Source organism: Ylistrum balloti, unplaced genomic scaffold (genome assembly GCF_031769215.1).
Source record: "Ylistrum balloti isolate Yb309-2 unplaced genomic scaffold, AGI_CSIRO_Ybal_v1 Utg369756, whole genome shotgun sequence".
In the NCBI taxonomy this organism is placed as follows: domain Eukaryota; kingdom Metazoa; phylum Mollusca; class Bivalvia; order Pectinida; family Pectinidae; genus Ylistrum; species Ylistrum balloti.
Window position 1 is genome coordinate 1,638,933 of NW_026781957.1, and position 25,434 is coordinate 1,664,366.

Sequence of the window (25,434 nt, forward strand, 5' to 3'; positions counted from 1 at the left end):
GTGTGTCTGTCTAATATTATGTTTTGTCTATCTAATATTATGACCTGTTTGTCTATCAAATATTATGATTTGTGTGTCTGTCTAATATTATATTTTGTCTATCTAATATTATGACCTGTGTGTCTATCTGATATTAGGACTTGTGTGTCTATCTAATATTATGATTTGTGTGTCTGTCTAATATTATGTTTTGTCTATCTAATATTATGACCTGTGTGTCTATCTGATATTAGGATTTGTGTGTCTGTCTAATATTATGTTTTGTCTATCTAATATTATGACCTGTTTGTCTATCTAATATTATGACCTGTTTGTCTATCTAATATTATGATTTGTGTGTCTGTCTAATATTATGTTTTGTCTATCTAATATTATGACCTGTTTGTCTATCAAATATTATGATTTGTGTGTCTGTCTAATATTATGTTTTGTCTATCTAATATTATGACCTGTGTGTCTATCTGATATTAGGATTTGTGTGTCTATCTGATATTAGGATTTGTGTGTCTGTCTAATATTATGATTTGTGTATCTGATATTATGACCTGTTTGTCTATCTAATATTATGACCTTTTTGTCTATCTAATATTATGATTTGTGTGTCTATCTAATATTATGATTTGTGTGTCTATCTAATATTATGATTTGTGTGTCTATCTAATATTAGGATTTGTGTGTCTAATATTATGATTTGTGTGTCTAATATTATGTTTGTGTGTCTGATATTATGTTTTGTGTGTAATAATGTTTTGTTTGTCGTGCTGACAAGAACTTCTGAAGATAACAATTCAGTGTATAGTAATTATATCAGAAATCACTCTCTTTCTAAATTGACAGTTGACACCATGCAGCCATGTTTTGGATAGTTGTTCTGATGTCGTTTGGTCCAGTTTGGGGACAAACCTACGGTAAGATAATTTTAAAGAACTAGTAAATATTATAATAATCTGGTAATTGTGTGTTTGACATGCTGTTTTATAATGTTTCATGAAAATTTTCTGTGATGTTAGCTATTAATTAACTATGCTTTTGCTAGGTGTGTATTTTTTTTTTCAATTTTTCTGTAGTTGTAAAATGTGTCATGGCTCTATCTCTGCTCATGACAAGTTGTGTTTCTTTAGAAAGCTGAAGATACAGTTTGTTCCATATGTGCTTTCCTTGGTTTTAAGATCACAGGGAAATGTACACTTTACCTGAGTTGCTCTGGATAGCATGCAGTGGACCTCTTGTATGTTGTTCAGTGTGGCAGCTACTACAAGGAGACCCAGCCTCAAAATGTCAATCACTGTTCAAGGGGAGATAAACCTGGCAAACAAACATCCCTATGCTGTATGTGTATAACTATATATTGATTTTTATCTGTTCGAGATTCATCCTACTATGAACGTCATGATCAAGTCTGCACACTAATTAAAGTTGCTCATAAATACTACACATAAATATATATAGGATTGGAAGTTTTAGAGAAGGTTGCTTTAAAAATAAGTTTTATTGTTCATGTGTGTTTTGCCTATTGAATTTTCAGATTGTCCACAACACTGGTTTGATTACGGGGACCACTGTTATCATTTTTCCTTCATCCCTCGCAAGACGTATTATGAGGCTAAGGAGCTGTGTGAGGTAATTTATACAAAACCTATGTTTTAGTTAAGGAGTTAAGTTATGAGAGGTAATTTATACAAAACCTATGTTTTAGTTAAGGAGTTAAGTTATGAGAGGTAATTTATACAAAAAATATATTAAGGTTAAGGAATTATGTGAGGTTATCTATACAAAATGTATGTCAAGGTTAAGGAGTTATGTAAGGTTATTTATAAAAAACATATGTTTAGGTTAAAGAGTTAAGTAAGGTTATTTGTACAAAACATATATTTAGGTTAAGGAGTTATGTAAGGTTATTTATACAAAACATATATTTAGGTTAAGGAGTTATGTAAGGTTATTTATACAAAACATATATTTAGGTTAAGGAGTTATGTGAGGTAATTTAATGCTTCTTACTCCCCTACCCAGTTTTCAGGTTAAAATGTTGATGATGAGTATTGCTACTATATAAAAGGACATTTCATACTTGTACCTGTGAATCATATTTCATGTGTTTAGTAAAAATAGCCTGGATGATTTATTTAAGTTTCTGGAGTAATACTGTTTGCTCTTTTAACTTTCTGTATTCTGCTATAAACAGCATCCGAGTGTGCAGCAGGGCTAGTTTTTAGCGATTATTTCTATTTGATCCACGTATAAGACACGCGGGGATATAAGCTACACCCTTCTTTACGATGTTACAACCATTATGTTGACCAAAGTTTGTATATACAACAGACAACGGAAAGCAATTTATCAAGATTGTCAGTGAATATTTAACATAAGTTTGCAAATGAATTATACAAATAATCCTTTATTTTATCGCTGTATTTCAAAAACCGTTAAATGACAAATATTGAACTTGTTTGGCTTTAGTCCTTCACAGTTTGTCTATGCACAGATATAGGGCCTGATATTATGAACGGTTTACTAAACAATCTTTTCATTGGTGTCTGTACTGTTAAATACTAGTGAAGACCCTTCCCTGCATGCTGACAAAATTCATGTAGTCCCAAATTATTTCTTGTAAGTTACACTAAGCCATTCTTATTGTAAAGAATCATGGCGGTTGTTAGATACTTTTGTGATTGTTACCAATAGTTATCTCCCTTCTTAATCACAGGATTATGGGGCTGCTTTATTGAGTGTGGAGACCACGTCAGAGGATGTCTTCATCAAGAACTGGCTCAGTCAGAGAGATCAGTCAAGGTAAGTACATTAGGTAGGGGATGTTGTGAACATAAAACATATGATTATTATGTTGAGTGTACGCTTGTGAAAGTTAAAAGAGGAAGTTTCTCTGATTACTCCAACACCAAGTCACACATTAAAAGTTTAAGTATACTGTTTTTTCTTTTGTTTTGTTTTTTTTATTTTTTGTCCAACATAAAATATTGTACATGTTTGATTATATATTGAGAATTGTGTTCAAACTCGAACCCAATATTCAATGTGTGTATACAAAAGGAAGACAGAGGTGGACGGACAAGGCAGGTGCTGCATGTGCTGAGTTTTGTGACATGTGGTCTTGTATTTTTCAGGAATCTGTGGTTCACAAGTGGTATTTACGTGGGAGATGGAGTGTTTATCTGGCAGAGTACTGGGGCACCGATTGATCACCAAAGTTACTGGATCAGTGCAAGTGACATGTTGAAGACAGGAACCAACGTCGTCTATGGATATTCTGGTAAATGCTTCTTCTAAGAAATCAGGTGATTTGTATATATAGCTTCTGTGAATATTTTCTGTACATCTTGTTAACATCATTGTTTGCACTGTGATTTTGTGAAGATCATTAAGTGTACAGAGACAGGTTAATATCATTGTCTGTACAGTGATTCTGTTAAGACATTGTGTGTACAGAGACTGGTTTATATCATTGTCTGTACAGTGATTCTGTAAAGACATTGTGTGTACAGAGACTGGTTAATATCATTGTCTTCACAAACTCTGGTTAATATAATTGTCTGTACAGACTCTGGTTAATATCATTGTCCATACAGACTCTTGTTAATATCATTGTCTGTACAGACTCTGGTTAATATCATTATCTGTGCAGAGACTGGAAAATATCATTGTCTGTGCAGAGACTGGTAAATATCATTGTCTGTACAGACTCTTGTTAATATCATTGTCTACACAAACTCTTGTTAATATCATTGTCTACACAAACTCTTGTTAATATCATTGTCTGTTCAGACTCTGGTTAATATCATTGTCCATACAGACTCTTGTTAATATCATTGTCTACACAAACTCTTGTTAATATCATTGTCTGTTCAGACTGGTTAATATCATTGTCCATACAGACTCTTGTTAATATCATTATCTGTACAGACTCTGGTTAATATCATTATCTGTGCAGAGACTGGAAAATATCATTGTCTGCACAGACTCTGGTTAATATCATTATCTGTGCAGAGACTGGTAAATATCATTGTCTGTACAGACTCTTGTTAATATCATTGTCTACACAAACTCTGGTTAATATCATTGTACAGTGACTCAGGTAAGACATTGTGTGTACAGAGACTGGTTAATAACATTATCTGTACAGACTCTGGTTAATGTCATTATCTGTACAGACTGGTTAATATTATTGTCTACACAAACTCTGGTTAATATCATTGTGTGTACAGTGATTCTGTGAAGACATTGTGTGTACAGAGACTGGTTAATATCATTATCTGTACAGACTCTGGTTAATGTCATTATCTGTACAGACTGGTTAATATCATTATCTGTACAGACTGGTTAATATCATTGTCTACACAAACTCTGGGTAATATCATTGTTTGTACAGTGACTCAGGTAAGACATTGTGTGTACAGAAACTGGTTAATATAATAGTCTGTACTGTAACCAGTTGATTTTAATGTCTTTGCAGAATATCTGGTTATTATCATTGTCTGCACTGAAAGTCTGATAAATATCTTGGTGTGCTAAGTTTACTTAAAATTCCATTGATGTTACATTTATTATGAAAGGAATTTAATATGAGAGTGGACGTTGCTCATTTATAAATGGCTAATTCAGGAAGCAAACAAAGCTATGGATGGACAAGAACTGAAGGCAGTCATACTCTTCCTTTTATTTGTGAGATTCCAAAGAAGGAAGTGTACCGTATTATACAGGAGAAAAGAGAATTCTGTAAGTATGTTACAATGTGGACAAAGCTTTCCTATCCCCCATTGATCAGTTAAAGTTTAAGGATTTACTACCGATGAAGGGAAGGTGTGAACGACACACTTACTATAGTATTGAACAAAGTATTGATACTATTGTATTGAAGTATTCAAATAATCGAGTCAAGTATACAACGTCCTCTGTGATTGGTCGGGGGTGGAGTTTGGACAACCTGAATAGTTGATCTGACACCCAATTTGTTCCGGTAGGCGGAGTTATTGTACACTATCAGTTACATAACAATTACTAAGTAATCGCTGGACAAATGTCCGACGACGGCAACAGTACGCAAAATTTTCTTCGACGAAATTATGTCCGATACGAACGATATGGGGAATCCTGTTTTTGTACAAGGCGATGTGGTTGTGATGGATAATTGTGGATTCCATCACCATAGACAGGGAGAGCGCATTTTAAGAAATATGCTGAAAGAATATGGCGTGTCCCTGGTTTTTCAGCCGCATTATTCCACGGAATAAAACGTAACTGAATATGTATTCAATGTCATGAGACAGAGGCTTCGGGCAAATACCCGACTTGTGTCAGAATTTCTGGAACTTGCAGTAGTAAATGCTCTAGATATTCCGCCCAACCAACTTCAAAGTTTTTTCACATGTTGCGGATATGTATAATTTTCGATGGAAAGATAAAAAATAAAATAAAAAATATATGGGACCACAGAATTCCTTTATTTTTTAATGCAGTATGAATTATCGGCATATATCAGGAGGTCCCAGGTAATTCGTAATTCTTTGTTACATATAATAGAGCTTGGGCTTACCCCGAAATACCCCTTTCAAAAAAATAAATAAATAAATAAAACTAGTACAGAATGACTATATGACTATATTCACTGTTAAGATGTTATGAATTCTCCGGTCCCAGTGATCTAACCTGTTGATATATATTTTGTACGTAAATTAGTTTAGTACTGAGTAACTTTCGTTTTCTCGTTGTACCATCGATGGAAAAGCAAGGTATAATTGGGTGTAGAACGAAAAAAATGGGACAACCCAATTAGGTCTGATCTGAAGCCACCTGTGACTTGGACTCTTCCAATTAACCTCTCGCGACAGTCGAGTGTTTGTAAAATGCCTGCACAGTATTTTTTCACCTGGCTCCACCCACAATCGATCTAGACTTGGCTCTGCCAATCAGAGAGCTTGTTGCATAAATTTTAGGAATTTGATTGGTGAAGTACTTCAGTACAATACTATCAATACTTTGTTCAGTACTATAGTACTTGAAACGTTCACACCTTCCCTTCATCGGTAGTAAAGTAAAAAAAAATCCAGTTATTACCAAGTATTACAAAGTGACTCCCAGCATACCTTCATCGACTTCAAAGTGATAAACAACGGTATGGGAGTTACTTCTTCAACAATATTCTCACTTGAGTTTAGAGTATATTTGATAGATTTACAGAAGTGTATACCCACATCATCAGCTCTAGAACATCAAGCATGTAGTTAGCAATGATTTTAGGTACAAAAACCCCTTATTTAGAGGTTTCGGAGAATACTGCCTTCTACAGGTTTCCCTACAAAAAACAAATAATTGCCAGAAAATGCAACACAGATTAGATGGGGACTGAAGTCACTGACATTTGTGTTTTATAACTTATGAAATGTTTGATTTTTGGAAACTTTCCACTTTTCCATGGCTATACCCAAACCTTGCAAATAGAATTCAATGAATAAAACTTCATATCAAAGAACCATGTACTTTTGTTTGGTATAAATATCAGTTTTTACTGATGTCTTGGACTTAAGTCGTGTAAAAAGTATCACATTTTATGTTATACAGTGCTCCAGACAAGCTGCATGATAAGTAGTCCACACTGAGAATGTAATCAATTAGTATGGACAAAATCATTTCTATCTCCAAGGTTGGAAAAGTAAGGGCACCTTACCCATAGTATAAAGAATTATCTGGAGTGCTGAGTCTAGAGATAATTTGACTTAAAGATAAATAATGTAATTCAGGAAAATTGACTGGATATTTACATCATCAATACTTCAATGGCAAAATCAAATTTGAATGTCTATTTGATACTGTTTTTAGCGTATGGAACTTCTCATGTGAACCCTAATTTAGTACCACGGGGCCCGGAGATGTATATTGACCCCATGGACACAGAGATACTGGGGGTGACACGCCTTGTGTTTATGGAGTGTGCAGCGAAGGGGCAGCCCCAGCCAACCTATATATGGACAAGGAACTCCTCACAAATTGTGATCACTGCCGCTACCGACACCCGTTACACGCTGACAAATGGCCGCCTGTCAATCCAGGATCCTACTGAAGGCAAAGATGCAGGACAGTATCAATGTGAAGCTGAAAATCGATTTGGAAAAATAATCTCCGCTCCCGTACTCCTCTCATTTGCGTGTATGTATACTTCAGTATTGTTTTGATAAAAATCAGGTAAGTGTGTGTTGATGATATAGTTAGGTAGTATACAATCCTTTTTTTATTTTGAATACAAATTAAATACAGAGTATGGTTTTAATAGTCATATAAAGAGATTGACTTGAAATTGTTATCAAAAACTACAGTCCCAATAACTGGTCAAGACCTCTTTAGATTTATAAACTTTAATGACTGTTTCAGCTGTTGTTTTATTAAAAATAATCATTGTCATTGATCTTGATGTGTTTTGATTCCAGTTTTAGGAGGATTCACTAATGTGGACAGAGCTCCAACTCGCCCAGATGAATTTAGTGGTGCGATATTGGAATGTCCTGCAATTCAGAGTCGCTCCAAAGTGGGTTAGTGATGCAATTTTCAATATATTTATCTCCCTTTCAAAGAGTGTTTTGTTGCTGTGTGTGACTGATTACCATGTTTTTCAGCATTTTCTTAGCCTCATCATTTACAGATGGTTTTTGGAGTTCAGATAAGAATATGTTGAGCAAATTCATCACACAAAAATTATGTAAATCAATGTACAGGTCACCTTCACAATTTGCAGAAATATTTGTCTCCTAAATGTTGCTAGCACTGAAGCACTAAAGTCACTGGGATATCTCCATTCGACTGTAAACAATAAGGCTTTGTTACATTAATTATTAACCATGAGGTTTAAAAATGTTATTGCTTTTCTGATGATATCTGAAAATATCTTTATTGCTGATGTCAGCGCATTAGATTTGACATATTCTGTAAAGATAATGATATTTTTGTTTGTTAGGCATCATGTACCAGTGGAAAAGAGAACGAGAATTTATCATCACAGATCTCAGTCCATACATGTTTATATCACGTGACGGGAAACTTTACTTCTCTGAGGTGACACGTAGTGATAACGGGGACTACTACTGTATTGCTACCCTTGCTAGTCCAAGTGAATCTCATAACTATGTAGGGTCAGCTCAAGTTCCCAGTCGTATCAGCAGGGAGATAAATTTGGATGTGATACCTCAACGTAAGTCTAGAGTGACAATAAGGTAATCTCTTAACTTTGTAGACTTTGTTACCTCCAATACCTCCATTCTTACATTTGCATTATAACATGAACATTCATACCCTGCGCCACTAGTTATACCTCCAGTCATTTACCTCTTACAGTTGTCTCCCCTGTCCACTAGTTATACCTCCAGTCACATTTACCTCACACAGTTTTCTCCTCTGCCCACTAGTTATACCTCCAGTCATTTACCTCTCACAGTTTTCTCCCCTGCCCACTAGTTATACCTCCAGTCATTTACCTCACACAGTTTTCTCCCCTGCCCACTAGTTGTACCTTCAGTCACATTTACCACTCACAGTTGTCTCCCCTGTCCACCAATTATACCTCCAGTCACATTTACCTCACACAGTTTTCTCCCCTGCCCACTAGTTATACCTCCAGTCACATTTACCACTCACAGTTGTCTCCCCTGTCCACTAGTTATATCTCCAGTCACCTTTACCACTCACAGTTGCCTCCCCCTGTCCACTAGTTATACCTCCAGTCACATTTACCACTCACAGTTGCCTCCCTCTGTCCACTTGTTGTACCTCCACCACCAGTCTTATCCTCCACCCTTACAGTCATACTCTATGTAACAGTTGTACCACAACCTCACAGTAGTATTTCGACGTCCAGTCACATTCGACTATCACAATTGTTTCCCCTACCTCCATATTATACGTCACCCCTACAGCTGTTCTTTCTTTCACAACCATCCGCAATCTTAAATATACCCAGTATCCTCAATGTTTTATCCTCACCAATCCAATCATACCTCCCCCCACAGTTGTTCCCCCTTGCCATTTTTATAAATTCCTTTTCCAGTGGACATATTTTACTATACTTACAGCAAGCCGAGAGTCAGCGGTACAGATCCAGGACAGCTTCATTCAGGTGTTTCCACGGATACCAATAGAAGGACAGACACTTGTGCTGGAGTGTTTTGCCTACGGCTCGTAAGTACATAACATAAACAGTACTGATCCTCATTAAAAGTTGGAACTGAAAATGATATATGGTATCAGTTCTGACCATCTGATCCTCTGGGAACCTTTTTGTAATTACCATAGGAATAGAAGCTCCAGCTATCATGATGCTTGACCTTGATCTTGTTAGGACATTGTAGAAAAATGATAATGATCTTCCTCTTAGACAAGTGAACAGAAAACTAAGTCATCAGGTCTTATACAGACCAGTAAGAGAAAACTTTCAGGTTTTATTCAGGCCAGTAAGAGGAAATTTTCAGGTCTTATACAGACCAGTAAGAGAAAATTTTCAGGTCTTATACACGCCAGTAAGAGAAAATTTTCAGGTTTTATACAGGCCAGTAAGAGGAAATTTTCAGGTTTTATACAGGCCAGTAAGAGAAAATGTTCAGGTTTTATACAGGCCAGTAAGAGGAAATTTTCAGGTTTTATACAGGCCAATAAGAGAAAGTGTTCAGGTTTTATACAGGCCAGTAAGAGAAAATGTTCAGGTTTTATACAGGCCAGTAAGAGAAAATGTTCAGGTTTTATACAGGCCAGCAAGAGAAAATGTTCAGGTTTTATACAGGTCAGTAAGAGGAAATTTCAGGTCTTATACAGGCCAATAAGAGAAAATTTTCAGGTTTTATACAGGCCAGTAAGAGGAAATTTTCAGGTTTTATACAGGCCAGTAAGAGAAAATGTTCAGGTTTTATACAGGCCAGTAAGAGAAAATGTTCAGGTTTTATACAGGCCAGTAAGAGAAAATGTTCAGGTTTTATACAGGCCAGTAAGAGAAAATGTTCAGGTTTTATACAGGTCAGTAAGAGAAAATTTTCAGGTTTTATACAGGCCAGTAAGAGAAAATTTTCAGGTTTTATACAGGCCAGTAAGAGAAAATGTTCAGGTTTTATACAGGCCAGTAAGAGAAAATGTTCAGGTTTTATACAGGCCAGTAAGAGAAAATTTTCAGGTTTTATACAGGCCAGTAAGAGGAAATTTTCAGGTTTTATACAGGCCAGTAAGAGAAAATGTTCAGGTTTTATACAGGCCAGTAAGAGAAAATGTTCAGGTTTTATACATGTCAGTAAGAGAAAATTTTCAGGTTTTATACAGGTCAGTAAGAGAAAATGTTCAGGTTTTATACAGGCCAGTAAGAGAAAATGTTCAGGTTTTATACAGACCAGTAAGAGAAAACTTTCAGGTTTTATTCAGGCCAGTAAGAGGAAATTTTCAGGTCTTATACAGGCCAGTAAGAGAAAAAGAGAAAATTTTCAGGTTTTATACAGGCCAGTAAGAGAAAATTTTCAGGTTTTATACAGGCCAGTAAGAGGAAATTTTCAGGTTTTATACAGGCCAATAAGAGAAAATTTTCAGGTTTTATACAGGCCAGTAAGAGAAAATTTTCAGGTTTTATACAGGCCAGTAAGAGAAAATGTTCAGGTTTTATACAGGCCAGTAAGAGAAAATTTTCAGGTTTTATACAGGCCAGTAAGAGAAAATGTTCAGGTTTTATACAGGCCAGTAAGAGGAAATTTTCAGGTTTTATACAGGCCAGTAAGAGGAAATTTTCAGGTTTTATACAGGCCAGTAAGAGAAAATTTTCAGGTTTTATACAGGCCAGTAAGAGAAAATTTTCAGGTTTTATACAGGCCAGTAAGAGAAAATTTTCAGGTTTTATACAGGCCAGTAAGAGAAAATTTTCAGGTTTTATACAGGCCAGTAAGAGGAAATTTTCAGGTAAGAGGAAATTTTCAGGTTTTATACAGGCCAGTAAGAGGAAATTTTCAGGTTTTATACAGGCCAGTAAGAGGAAACTTTCAGGTTTTATACAGGCCAGTAAAAGGAAATTTTCTGTTTCAGTGGAAAGCTTCACTACTCCTGGACAACCCCTGGAAGACAAGATGGCCGCCTTTCTTTGTCGGACAGTAATCGTGTCCTCACCATTGCTGACTCCAGGCTGACAGATTCAGGAACTTACAGTTGTACAGTGAGGAGCAGAAAAACTGACACCTTTGGCATAAAGATGTTTACTCTTTCTATTGAAGGTGAAAGTCCAGTCGCACTGGGAACTATATTTTAGATAGCAGGAGAACCACAGAAGTTGCTGGTGTCACTGATTGGTTACCAGGAGAGCACCACAGTAGTCGCTGGTGTCACTGACTGGGTGGTTCATACCATCAAAGAAATCAGATTGGGAATGAAGAGTATCAAAAGTATTGATATAGTATGCAAAGTTTAATATTTTCAAGACAATTGAATTAATCAGGTACATAAGAGAAAGTAGATACAAAGAGAAGTCAGTGCCCTAACTTCTAAACTTCTCCTGGAGGGGTGATTCATGTACAGGATATTGAGATGTTGAAGGAAATGGAATAAAAAGATAAACTTAATTCATTGTTGAGTAACACTGTTTAATGGTGATGAAAATGTAAAACTTTTGTTTCTTTTGTAGCCAAACCATTCTTCACGCTTCCTCTGAAGAACCAGCACATGGATACTGGTAAACAATTGTCATGGCGATGTGAGGCAAGGTCTAAACCTCTTGCTGTTTATACGTGGTACAAGAACGGTCAGCCTCTCTTTAATAATTCTGATGTCATTGTCATACGCAACACCCTCGTCATACAAAGTCTTGAAAAGGTACACAGTGGCATGTACCAGTGTGCTGCTAGCAATATCCACGGCACCACCATGAGCTCTGCTCAACTCCGGGTCCTAGGTAAGTTTTGAGTCAGGCCATCTCATCAGTCCAGTGGGTTGCAATGAAAATCTGATTTAGCAACACCTGTGTAAAACAACTAAATGGCATGTTTTATCCATTTTCTGCTTATTGACTGTGCTGTTTGTTCTGTTTTTAAATTCCATGACAACTCTTTCGTGAAGGCAGATATACCTGCTTGATCTTTTTACAATATACAAAAATTCACATCTTTTTACTTGAAAATTCTCCAACGTAACTTAATAAATTGACAGAAAGTTATCGAAACCTCACAAATACCGTATAGTGGACTATTTTGCATTGCATTAATGTGGTCACAAAAATTTGATACATGCAAAAATTTTAATTCGTTATTATACCTGTATAATTCAAGAAAATTGCTAAAATTTGACCCATTAATATTACCATCGATATGATATATTGTATTTAAATTGGAACTTTGTTGTAGAATTCCCACCGACCTTCATCAAGTCTCCCCTACCATCCTCAATGATGGCAGCCAGGTTGGGAAATGTCACCATCGCCTGTAATCCTGAAGCGGCACCTTACCCAAAGTTTTTGTGGTTGTACAGAGGCACTGATATGAACCTACGTGAAGGTGATACAACGTCACGAATTCGCTTGCTTGCTAACGGCAACCTGCATCTTACACAGCTGAGTGATGCAGATGAAGGAACATACACTTGTAAAGTGGAAAATGATTTAGGTTCTGCCATGAGTTCCACACACCTGAAAATACTGAGTATGTGTAAAAATTTGTCCACCAATTAACTCTATAACTGTCCATCAGATACATTGATGTACCTATCACTGTCGCAGTTTGGCAGATTTGAAGTGTACATATGAAATGCTTCCCGACACTTTTCTGTCTAAGCATTAAGCTTAGTGTATTTAATGTGTCTTATCTCTGTAACCATCTAACCACAAACAACACTGCTATTTTGTCTGAATTTTAGATGATGCGTTCTTCAATCTCTTTTCTAGTTGGTCATCTAGGAAAATGATTGTTGACTTAAGATAGAATATTGTGTCATTTTTCATGACCTCTATTAGATGAAGTAAGTTAATGACTATCAAGTTCTGATTGGTCGAAATTGATTCATTGTCCTATATTGTACCGTTATTTAAGCTCTGTAAGCCAATTTCAGTTTTATTTTTTGAAACATCGTTTGAGACATGGGGGCTTGGGTACTTCTATAAACACCCACATTTCAATTAGCATTTGTCATACATCTGAATTAAAATAAATTTTACACTTGAAATTCTCTAAAACACTAACAAGGCCATGTTTTATGTTATGCTGATAGCAAGGACATTTATAAGTGTTCCTCCACTGAAGCGAGAAGTGATCATCAACAGCACAGCATTTATACCGTGTCAGGCATCATTTGACCCTGCCCTTGACCTCATCTATACCTGGCAACTCAACGGACATGATATTGACATCCAACGTGACAATAACTACCAGCTGGTAAGGTCATCAGCAGATCCAATCTGTTGATCTTTGAAATGCTCCTTACGGTTTTCTTTGATGTCCAAACTTTTTAGGTCATCTAACCGAAGGGTCTGAAGACCTATTGCGATCGCTTTTTGTGCGGCGGCGTCCGTCGTAAAACATTTTCAACTTCTTCTCAAGTTCTACATGTCTCATTGAGCTGAAACTTACCTGAAATGATTGTGACATGTATCTTGACCAAAGTTTGTTAATTTCGGGTTGGTCCGAAATCCAACATGGCCTTCATGGCCGCCATCTTGAAAAGACATTTTCGACTTCTTCTCAAGTTCAAAATTTGAAATCTTGTATTTTATGTCAGATGACCGTTAAGGTCTCTAGTTTTATTCCTATTTTATGTTGATCACTTGTGAGTTATTATCATAAAATTGTTCTATGTATGTAACTATAATTATGTGAACCACTTAATAAGTAACCTTATCCAGGAAAACAAAAACTTTTTATTCCTGGTAAAATTGTCCTGAATTCAAGTTGTCTTGACTTCCATATTTTAAATCCTTAATTTAACAAGTATTTCATTTGGATTTTGAGGACTCAGGACTATGGCTTAAATTATTCCTGATTAATAAGAGTCTTCAGTGCATATTTTTATAAAAAGGTCTTGGGTCTGACAGATCATCCTTTAATACTGGATCAGCCTTCTGTTAACATATGTTAAGCTGTTTTTGTAAGCAATCATTTTATATTTTAAAGGGTGACAGAGGAAGAGGAGGACTTTATATCCGTAGAGCCCAATTTCGTCACCAGGGAGAATACACCTGCTTCGCAAAGACACCAGTCGACCAAGATTTTGCCTCTAATACATTAACAGTGCTTGGTGAGTTGTCTCTTCTTTAGAATTTGGTCTTTGGAATGTGATGGTGGCATAGCAGTGGAAACATGTCGACAAAGTAAATAGTAACAAACCTAGAGTGTGCGGATGTAATATCAGTGAGTCTATTGAATACATTATGGATCCACCCTAAGAAACTACGGCAAAGGTTCATATGAGGATCGGCCATTCATTGTTATATATGAAATAATTAAAACTGGGAATGGGACTCATCAGCCGCTATAAAACCCCCAAAAATGATATACATGTACACTGAACTTTAAATGTTTATTCAGGTCCACCAGGGGAACCAGCTGGTGTACATAATTACCTTGCCAGTCCCCCTCCCAACCCTCGCTCAGCCAGGATCATATGGTCAGATGGAAAGCGTAATGGCCGCCCCATCAACTTCTACATGATTGAGGCCCAGACCAATTACTCCTCAAAATGGTTTCTACAGACAGTGAGTAAGTATGAACAAAATTACTCGACATGTACTCACAGGAGTTATAAATGTCCAGTTTTTGACTAAGTCACACTGTAAGTGCTATTCCAGTAAAACTTCACCCCAGGACTCCAAAGTCAATCACTTTAATCTATTTATTGTTTTCTTGTCTATTACAATTTTTATCAAATTATCAATTAAATTCTATATTTTGTACCCCTATACACAACCAGGATTCTAGGGTGGGATAGATGTTTGATTGCAGTAGCCCTAATAGAAGATGTTAATTTGAACATTTCTTGTTAGATAACACATGATATTGTGTATCTTGATAATTGAACTTCTATTTTTTCTGTCTGTCATCAGTAACATTTCAACAAAAGCACTTCATTGACATGAATTAAAATCTTTGGCATATAACTAATGCCTTATTGTATTCTGTAGATGATAAAACTACTAGCACTGCAATTGTTGAAAGACACTTGCCACATATATATTTTTGCTGTATTTAGTAGTGACTTAAAACAACTGTATTTTAGCATGTGAGGTAATTTGACAGAATTACTCTATGAATTTACTCAAATACTACCAAAGAACTTGTGTACATTGAGACTTTGAATCATGCATGGTGGGTTATATCGACATTTCCATGTTAATGGCTATATATAGTTGATGACACAATATTTCTACCTGAACAAACACAGCAAATACCGGAACATAAGTTTAAATGAAAAGATGCATTTTTATCTTAAAACATTTTCATTCATGAAAAAGCATAATTTTTAATAGAAATCAATGAGCAATGGATAATGCATGTTTATATACTCATATCACACAGTTTATGTATTTTACAGATTAATATAAAATGAAATGACATGCAGCATTAAAGTGGTCTCTAAATGTTAAAATGATTAATTCAACACTGATACATAAATCTTGTAGGCAGTAATGAATTTGAAATAAAGCAAATTGATATCAATGTATTCCGTCTAGAAACAACAGCGCTAACATCACACATCCTTGGTCATAGAAATTGCATGATTGACAGATAAATCACTGTGTTTCTCACGCTTTTATGCTTAAAACTAAAAGTTAACACTTTAGGAATGAGTGAAATCATCATACAAGTGATAGGAATTTCTCCAATTGTTTTTACAATTCCATAAATCAGACATAACTAAATGTCATCCCAATGATGACTGCAGTGAACATCACATGACGTCTCATTATCTTTGATTAAATATCATGTCTTGTAAGTAAGCAGTTAAATTTCAATCTGTGTCCAGTCATTTATTAACCTCGTAACACAGAACTTATGATAGGGGGCTATCGTAATCCCTTTGTCAGGTTAGCACTCTTCAATGAAATGTATGGAATTTTGTTGCGGGGTGAAAATACCTGTACAGTGCAGGTAAATGTTTTGTTGGAATCATGATGTATCAATAACTGTTATAGCTTACGGTCCTTGAAAAAACTTTGATACATTTAAAAGTTCAACTTATAAAACTTCGATTCATAATGAGGTTAGTCAGTAGTAATACAGAGGAAAAAAATTTAGGACTGGACAAAAACTTTGATACATTAAGAAATTCAAATTAAAAGTTTGACTATATATCCAATGATGTTTGGATTATACTTCTGTGCAGAGCAGTGTTTGTCATCGGGCAACATTCAGGGTAACATCAATGTCAGGTAAACACAGATTGAATAACAAAACTGTTAAGGTTTCAATACTCTGATTTTCAGTCAATGTTGCAGGATGAATAGAAAACATGGTCAATGTCTCGAAATATAAGGTTTGAATAATATATCTTTGTCTTTCTTCACCATCGCCAAAATGCAGCGTATATTTTAACAGCCCATGCATTCTCTCTACATTGAGTGAGATTTTAACTTATCATTATTGCTATCTTTATAGATATTTCCCAGCCCAGTGCTGTATTAGTTGGAGATTCCAACAAACGTTCTGCTATAGTGGATAATCTCAAACCAGGTGTGGCTTACCGATTCAGAGTGTTGGCTGCCAACATGTATGGTTTTGGTACTCCAAGCTTGCCAACAGGTAAGATATCATAGGTCTGTCTACAGGTAAGTATTCCTTGTCCCTACCTGTGGTGAGTCATTACTGTTTTATCTACAGGTGAGATATTTGTAACCTTCCTGTAGATTATCATTAGTCCTCAGTCTCGCTACAGGTGAGATATTCCTAGTCTCGCTACAGGTGAGATATCCCTAGTCTCGCTACAGGTGAGATATCCCTAGTCTCGCTACAGGTGAGATATTCCTAGTCTCGCTACAGGTGAGATATCCCTAGTCTCCCTACAGGTGAGATATCCCTAGTCTCCCCACAGGTGAGAAATTCCTAGTCTCTACTGGTGAGATATCCCTTGTCTCCCTACAATTGAGACATCCCAAGTCTCCCTACAGGTGAGATATCCTTAGTCTCTCTACAGGTGAGATATCCCTAGTCTCTCTACTGGTGAGATATCCCAAGTCTCCCTACAGGTGAGATATCCCTGGTCTATCTACAGGTGAGATATATGTTATCCCTAGTCTCCCTACAGGTGAGATATCCCTAGTCTCTCTACCAGTGAGATATTCCTAGTCTCCCTACTGGTGAGATATCCCTAGTCTTTCTACAGGTGAGATATCCCTAGTCTACCTACAGGTGAGATATCCCTAGTATATCTACAGGTGAGATATTCCTAGTCTTCCTACAGGTGAGATATCCCTGGTCTATCTACAGGTGAGATATCCCTAGTCTCCCTACAGGTGAGATATCCCTAATCTCCCTACAGGTGAGATAACCCTAGTCTTCCTACAGGTGAGATATCCCTGGTCTATCTACAGGTGAGATATCCCTGGTCTATCTACAGGTGAGATATCCCTAGTCTATCTACAGGTGAGATATCCCTTGTCTCTCTACAGGTGAGATATCCCTAGTCTCTCTACAGGTGAGATAACCCTAGTATCGCTACAGGTGAGATATCCCTAGTCTATCTACAGGTGAGATATTCCTGGTCTATCTACAGGTGAGATATCCCTAGTCTCCCTACAGGTGAGATATCCCTGGTCTATCTACAGGTGAGATATCCCTAGTCACTCTATAGGTGAGATATCCCTAGTCTTCCTACAGGTGAGATATCCCTGGTCTATCTACAGGTGAGATATCCCTAGTCTCCCTACAGGTGAGATAACCCTAGTCTTCCTACAGGTGAGATATCCCTGGTCTGTCTACAGGTGAGATATTCCTAGTCTCCCTACAGTTGAGATATCCCTGGTCTATCTACAGGTGAAATATCCCTAGTCTCCCTACAGTTTCCTCCCTTGAAGTGAGACATCTTTTCTCCTATGTCTCTAGATGTACATTGTCTCTGTAATGTTTTATAAGTGAATTAATACATGTTATGATATTGATTAGTTACCGTCTTTCTTCAGATTTTAAGACAATTCAAGGAGCTCCCCCTGAAGTGCCTCCAGAAATGGTAGGGGGCGGAGGGGGTAAAGTAGGAGAGCTTCGAATGACATGGAAGGTAGGTAGTGAAGGCTACAGCTTCCACTCCTAGAACCTACACTTGTTGCCTGCTGCTAGCTTTCTTGATATCTAGTGTCACTTAATCCACAAAACTTTTTATATTCTTCTTGTTTTTTATCCTTGACAATGGTATTTAAAATGCTGCTACAAAGAAAAATATGATATGAAAAAACCGTTCTTGCAAGCCTTTGAAAATTATAAGTTGGATTGGTTCTACAGCCTTGCTATGTGTATGTGTTTAGTGTCAAACTGATGTTACAGTACTACCACACTGAAAATGTACTGTGAAGTTAACAGTGAACATATACAGCTGAACTGTAATGGCTATTATACTACAGATATATGAACCATGTTCCTTAAACAGAAAGGTCTAGCTGTGTATTAACAATATATTAACATTGATAAGAATATTAACAAATATCTATTCTGTGGTAACTTATGTGTAATTGTAAGTGATGTAGAAGTGTTTGTGCTGTAGCCCCTCCCTCCAGAGGATCAGGGTGGTTGGGGGATTGGCTACCTGGTGGAGTGGAAACTGAGACAGATTGATATTGGCACTTCACGTTCTACGTGGGCTCAGGTAAGGGGGCAGTCTTCTAGATTCAAAAGTTTTATCAACAAAGTCTTACTGGTATACCTAAGGCTAATGTTTTACATCACAGACATGTACGCTTATGTTTAATTTGCAAATCTTCTGATCTTGGAGATTCTCCTCCAGCATACAAAAAAAAATCAAATATAGATATGATATTTGTTACATTGTGTGAATTAATGCTATGTTCTTCTCTGTACCATCAAATATACAGCTAGGATAAAATCTAATTTGTATTGTGCATTACCTGTATACAAGAATTAGGTTCTACTTGTAAATGACAGGCTCGTGTCTATGGCAACAAAAGTGAGTTCTCCACCACAGTTGGTTCCGAATTAACCTATGTTGAGTATGAAGTGAGAGTGACACCCTTCAATAACTTTGGGGATGGTAAAGCTTCACTCACCTCCTTTGTCTACTCAGCTGAGGGATGTAAGTATCATGATGATTGCTGTAGGTAATGGTATGTAATCTGGTGGTCTGACCTAATGATAATTAAAGGACATTACTAGATTTGTTACTATTGTGACTCAGCCTCCACTTTTTGAAAGTTTATATTTTACATTGTCACCTGGTGTAAGCAGTTAAAAACTCTTTACTTTTGTTTCAAATGATATTTTAACAGGTGATTATTTAAAACAGACGCTTGGTAGTTAACTGTTGAGTTATATACAGTCATCTGCTTTGTTTGTAATGGTCATGGATTTCTTTTACAGTGCCAGTCAGTGCCCCCACAAAGGTGTACGCCAACAGCTACAATAGTACTGCCATCAGTGTCCACTGGACACCAGTCAAAAACACCATTGAGAGCATGAAAGGCCGTCTCCGTGGTTACAAGGTAAGGAAATCTGTTGACACTCATGTAGGAACTAAATGAAGTCATCGAGGATGAAATGTTATGGTCAGTTGTGGTCACTAACAACATCATGTCATGATATATTGGCTATACAAGATTTGTCCTTACCTCCATTTCATTTAGATGAAATATTTAGTTTAAGGTGATATGTTACTATGGTAACAGACTAGACAAAGGTGATGTGTTAATATGACAACACAGACTAGCCACAGATAATTAGTTACTATGACAACACCGACTAGACAAAGGTGATGTGTTACTATGACAACACAAACTAGACAAATGGATTACTATGACAACACAGATTGGTATAATTTTTTTTTAATCCTGAATTACACATACATGGCCTATGACAGGTTAACTATTGGCTGAGAGAAGGAGGAGATGAGACGCACGCTACACAGGCCATTTTCTACGGAGACATTGACCGAGCTATCATCATCGGCCTCCTACCAGACACCTGGTACTTTGTCAATGTGCAGGTGTTTAATACTGCTGGCAACGGTCAGAAGAGTGAGAAGTACCCCCAGGAGACTGACCTATACCGTAAGTAAAAGCTATGGTAGGATTATAGCATTGTGTATTTGTCTACCTTTATATTTTATTATAGACTTCAGAAAGTTTATTTTTGTCCTACATCAACTGATTCTTGTTTCCCGTCTTTGAGTTAAATGACAAATTCAGGAACTTACTTGACCTATATCATAAGACAAGACATTCACACACCAAACTTTGACCTATCCTCAAGGTCATTCAGAACAAAAACATAAGAGAATTGTATAGAGCCGTGACTGATATATATATGTGAGATCATAGTAACATGCTTCTTCCTGCTGACAGGAAAAAACATTCAAAAACATCTTACAAATGAATTAAATGTTAAGATCTTTGAGTTAAAATATTTTATAAAAAGAGAACCCGTGTATCTGATAGTGAATGAAATTGGTGACTAGATTCACTATGTCCTGGATTTGGATTCATTTTTCATGTAAATGCACATCCAGTTCAATTTGCTGCTGGTCTCATTTAACTTTACTACGTATGTGTCAGGTCCCATGCTGTACCCTACAGAGGTTCAAGTCCACTCTCATGGCTCAGAATCTGTCAAGGTGACCTTCAGAGGGATATCTACCCAGGTGGAGGAGGAACCCCTAAGGGGCTACAAGGTGGGTATTATCATAGCTTAACCTCTACATTGGTCCAAATAATTACGTGATGCATTGTCATGGTAACCTGATCATATACAACAATATCTTAGGGGTTCTGGTTGCTAGGAAACCTGATACTGTATGTCAGAGGGAAGTATGGCTTAAGGAAAAATAACCTTCAAATATTTCCCTAAAACAATGGTGTTTAATTGTTTATTAAGCCTACCATGGAGTCTCTCACTCTAGGGGAATTTGATGTACTAGGGAATGTGATGTTTTTTCTCTATGGAAACATCGTGTTTTAATCGTTTGTCAGATGATGTTTTAATCGTTTGTCAGATGATGTTTTTTCTCTATGGAAACATCGTGTTTTAATCGTTTGTCAGATGATGTTTTTTCTCTATGGAAACATCGTGTTTTAATCGTTTGTCAGATGATGTTTTTTCTCTATGGAAACATCGTGTTTTAATCGTTTGTCAGAAGATGTTTTTTCTCTATGGAAACATCGTGTTTTAATCGTTTGTCAGATGATGTTTTTGAACCAGTTATTGACACTGTAACTTAGATGGGCTACAATGTTGAGGTTTATGGGACCTGTTTTTAGGTTAAACTTTCCAGGTTTGTAAGAATGAATGCATACCCGATATTAGGTAAACTAACTGAGAACTTTTGTCCTGTTGGTATACTGTATAGGTTTTTGTAATGCATGTGTTATATATGTATTGTGTAGATAAAATACTGGGAGACATCTGAAGATATTCGTCAGGCCAGAACTTTAGATGTTGAAAAGGCCAACGAAGGGGTTATTTATGGACTAAAGAAAGGAATTGTCTACAAGCTCAGGGTAATGGGCTACAGTCAGGGAGGCGAAGGGAAAATGTCCTCACCAGCTACACTGTTCACAATGGGTAGGTATTGATCTTTTGTCTTCCAATCTCTCAAAAAGGTCTTTGGTTAAATCACTTTCCATACAATAACGTTTTTCAAATAATCATATATACCTTTCTTGGAGAGTGTCTAGGTAAGATCACTTTCTATGAACTTTATATAAAAAATCCAACATTCATGCTAGGCATATTTTACTTTATTTCATTTCAAAATTTGTGTGTAAACTAAAAAAATCTTAAATATGATTTGTTTATTTCTGTAGCTGGTGGCAGTATTCCTTACGATCCGACCTCTACAGATATTATAGCCACAGCCTCCAGCCACTCTGTGTCTATGAAAATCACAGTGATATGTGTGGTAGTGTCTCTGTTGCTCTCCATTACCTAATGTATGTTCTTCATCACCTGGACATCATCAGTGTTCTCAGTCAGAAAAAATGTCACCTAGTGCTATAATTTGAATACATTTTTAACATTCAAGCTGTTTACCCCATAAACCTTGGTGCTAGTCATTATTTGAGTAATTATTTTCTCTGAATGATATATGTATTAGTAAGAATATATGAAGATAAATAACTAAGATTAATTTGTGATTGTGGTAATAATGTTATTGTTAATGTGACAATATTGTTTATGTTACAATAAATCATGCTGGAGTTGTAGAATTAGAAAAAGTGGCAACTTCACGTCTGATGTTATAGATCTGAGATTTTACCAGTAACATAGGAGATTACTGTTAGATCTGAGATTTTACCAGTAACATAGGAGATTACTGTTAGATCTGAGATTTTACCAGTAACATAGGAGATTACTGTTAGATCTGAGATTTTACCAGTAACATAGGAGATTACATATAGATCTGATATTCTTAACACAATGTTTTTGTAAAACACTCTATAGTCAGCTTACAACTGTATACTATATCTACAATGTCTTTTTCTATTGTTGTAAATGTTGTTATTAATACAAATGATCTTCTAGTCCCATATTATTCAGATTCAAACATTGAAAGAGTAGGTGTAACATCAACCTATTTGCCAGGATATGCATTCTTTACAGGAGATTTATAATGTGTGCCGCTTGAGATTGAGATATTTACTGATATTTACGGAAGTAAAAGTCGTTAAATTATCTGTATTTATACTTTATCTACCGAAACATATATAATTGACAAAGTCTTAACAGTAATATCGTTAGGTCATCTATTAATCAAATTCTACTACGATATTGTCAGTAGATCACCAAACTCTACTATGATAATGTCAGTAGATCACCTAATTCTACTACGATATTGTCAGTAGATCACCAAATTCTCCTACGATATTGTCAGTAGATCACCAACCTCAGGTGAAGATCTGAGATGGATGGTGCAATGGTCCCTACTTTAGACAGTTTGTGTCTCTCAGAAAGCTACAGGTATCTGAAATGAACCTGTCTGTACTGTAATCATTGAGTTGTAAGGGCAGCAGACTTTACCCCAATGGCTTCAGATAGCGTTTAGTAAGCCCTCTGCATCAAGTTGTTCAGGGCTGTAAGTCTGAACTATCTACTAAAGTAGACCTTGCTCTTGCTGTTACTGAGATGGTAGTGATCCAACAAAACATCTCAGGTTACTTAATAAAAATTTCAAAGATCTTTGATTATTCAGAATAACTTAGGAATATATCATAGATTTTTTTTCGTTTTTTAATTTCCAGTATTCAGATTATTAGAGTCAACAGCTTCATTTCCACTCCCATTCTCAGTCCCCATACCCACTCCTATAAATGCTCAATGTTGTATAACAAAATTTTTACATTAGTGTGTTTGACAATCAAATTAAGGTTCTTCGTGTTTTACAAAATGAAGTCACAAATTTAGATCAGGCGATGTTTTATATAGTCAGTCAACATCAAGTGTTGAATATGTTAATTAGATTACCTATTGTTCGTAATTGAATATGTTAATTAGATTACCTGTTGTTCATAATTGAATATGTTAATTAGATTACCTATTGTTTGTAATTGAATATGTTAATTAGATTACCTGTTGTTTGTGACAATTGAGTCTGTCAGAGGACCGTCCACTGATACTGTACCATAACACACTGACGAAAATGAATAGTATATGTACAGTGTAACTTACACATCATCACGTTTGTACATTGTGTTTTTTTGCAGTACCTATATGGTATACTACTCGTCACAATTTTTTTCAGTAACTGAATTGGTTTTCAACATCAGTATGTTGCTTGATCAGAAAAATAAATATGTGCATAATATATGATAGAAAGATTTAAGCAGATCTCAGGGTTTTGTCATGTTCTGTTTTTGTGTCGCCTGCAGAGCTGGCGGACACTTAGGGATCACTTTGTCCGTCGTCACCTGTCGTTGTCATCGTCCGTACGAAAGTTTTCCAGACTTTTTTTGGTAATGCTTTGAGTTATCAAAATGAAACTTGGCATATGGCTTTTTGTTGCAAGGGTACAGATTAAGTTTGATTCCCAGCTGTCTATGACCCTTTTTGGCAGAGTTATGCCCCTTTCAACTTAGAAAATTTCCTGGGAATATTGTTTTCCTGACTTTTTGGCTTATGCTTTGAGTTATCAAAATGAAATTTGGTATTACAACTTTATGGTTGATCATTGCACTTCCAGTTCAATTTCTGGGTGGCCGTGACACTTTATGCAGGCGACACATACAGTTCTGGGTGGCCGTGACACTTTATGCAGGCGACACATACAGTTCCTAGGAACTCTTGTTTATTACTTTTCCAATATATTTTTATAATTGATTGCATGCTATAGATGGAGAATTACTGATCATTTGTATTACCACATTTTTTCTTAACATAGTTTTTCCTTTATTTTTCTTTATTTAGTATTTGCTTATGGCTGCTTTCATCTTTATTAGAGAATCATATAGAAATGAAGTAGTTTGTAGTTTGTAAAACTGCCTTTTTTGTCTTGTGTTCATTGATATCACTACTGGTATATACAATGCTTATTTTTATCTTGCATTGTCCTAAACCAGATGAACACTATGAAATTTGTCTAAGATCCTCTGAATATTCCTTCTTTTTCTATTTTTTTTTTTTTAAGGTTCACTTGCACTGTTTTGTATTGTTGTTTACAACACTGTTAAAATTTAGTTAAATACTTTTACAAAATACCAGACATAGTAAATAGATACACTTTAAGCTGAATTCTTGCCCTGAATAGATACACATTAAGCTGAATTATTGTCCTAAATATTTTACAAAATACTAGTCATAGTAAATAGATACACTTTAAGCTGAATTCTTGTCCTAAATAGATACACTTTAAGCTGAATTCTTGCCCTAAATATTTTACAAAATACTAGTCATAGTAAATAGATACACTTTAAGCTGAATTCTTGCCCTAAATACTTTACAATATACTAGTCATAATAAATAGATACACTCTAAGCTGAATTCTTGCCCTGAATAGATACACATTAAGCTGAATTCTTGTCCTGAATATTTTACAAAATACTAGTCATAGTAAATAGATACACTTTAAGCTGAATTCTTGTCCTAAATAGATACACTTTAAGCTGAATTCTTGCCCTAAATACTTTACAATATACTAGTCATATTAAATGGATACACTTTAAGCTGAATTCTTGTCCTAAATACTTTACAATATACTAGTCATATTAAATGGATACACTTTAAGCTGAATTCTTGTCCTAAATACTTTACAAAATACTAGTCATATTAAATGGATACACTTTAA

The 25,434-nt window shown here is 35.9% G+C and overlaps 1 protein-coding gene across 1 annotated transcript; it reads left to right on the plus strand.

Moving 5' to 3' along the window:
- Positions 1–853: 853 nt before the first annotated feature.
- On the plus strand, positions 854–22,086 carry LOC132543443 (contactin-like). The gene is made up of 26 exons (XM_060206944.1): positions 854–908; positions 1,526–1,620; positions 2,708–2,793; positions 3,126–3,271; positions 4,621–4,734; positions 6,835–7,161; positions 7,440–7,541; positions 7,964–8,197; positions 9,075–9,180; positions 9,382–9,778; positions 10,479–11,117; positions 11,273–11,405; positions 11,645–11,911; positions 12,360–12,653; positions 13,219–13,382; positions 14,118–14,241; positions 14,532–14,702; positions 16,599–16,742; positions 18,119–18,213; positions 18,694–18,795; positions 19,092–19,239; positions 19,524–19,645; positions 20,020–20,209; positions 20,714–20,829; positions 21,542–21,719; positions 21,962–22,086. The coding sequence occupies exons 1-26, from the start codon at positions 854–856 to the stop codon at positions 22,084–22,086; spliced, it is 4,674 nt and encodes a 1,557-aa protein (XP_060062927.1).
- The last annotated feature ends 3,348 nt before the right edge of the window (positions 22,087–25,434 follow it).

What these genes read in the sequence shown, in the direction of transcription:
- LOC132543443 (XM_060206944.1), top strand. Translation starts at nt 854, where the DNA reads ATGTTTTGGATAGTTGTTCTGATGTCGTTTGGTCCAGTTTGGGGACAA. An exon ending in CGTCGTCTATGGATATTCTG is followed by an intron (nt 3,272 to 4,620) that starts GTAAATGCTTCT and finishes TGGCTAATTCAG; the next exon opens with GAAGCAAACAAAGCTATGGA. An exon ending in AATGTTCAGGTTTTATACAG is followed by an intron (nt 9,779 to 10,478) that starts GTCAGTAAGAGG and finishes GGTTTTATACAG; the next exon opens with GCCAGTAAGAGAAAATTTTC.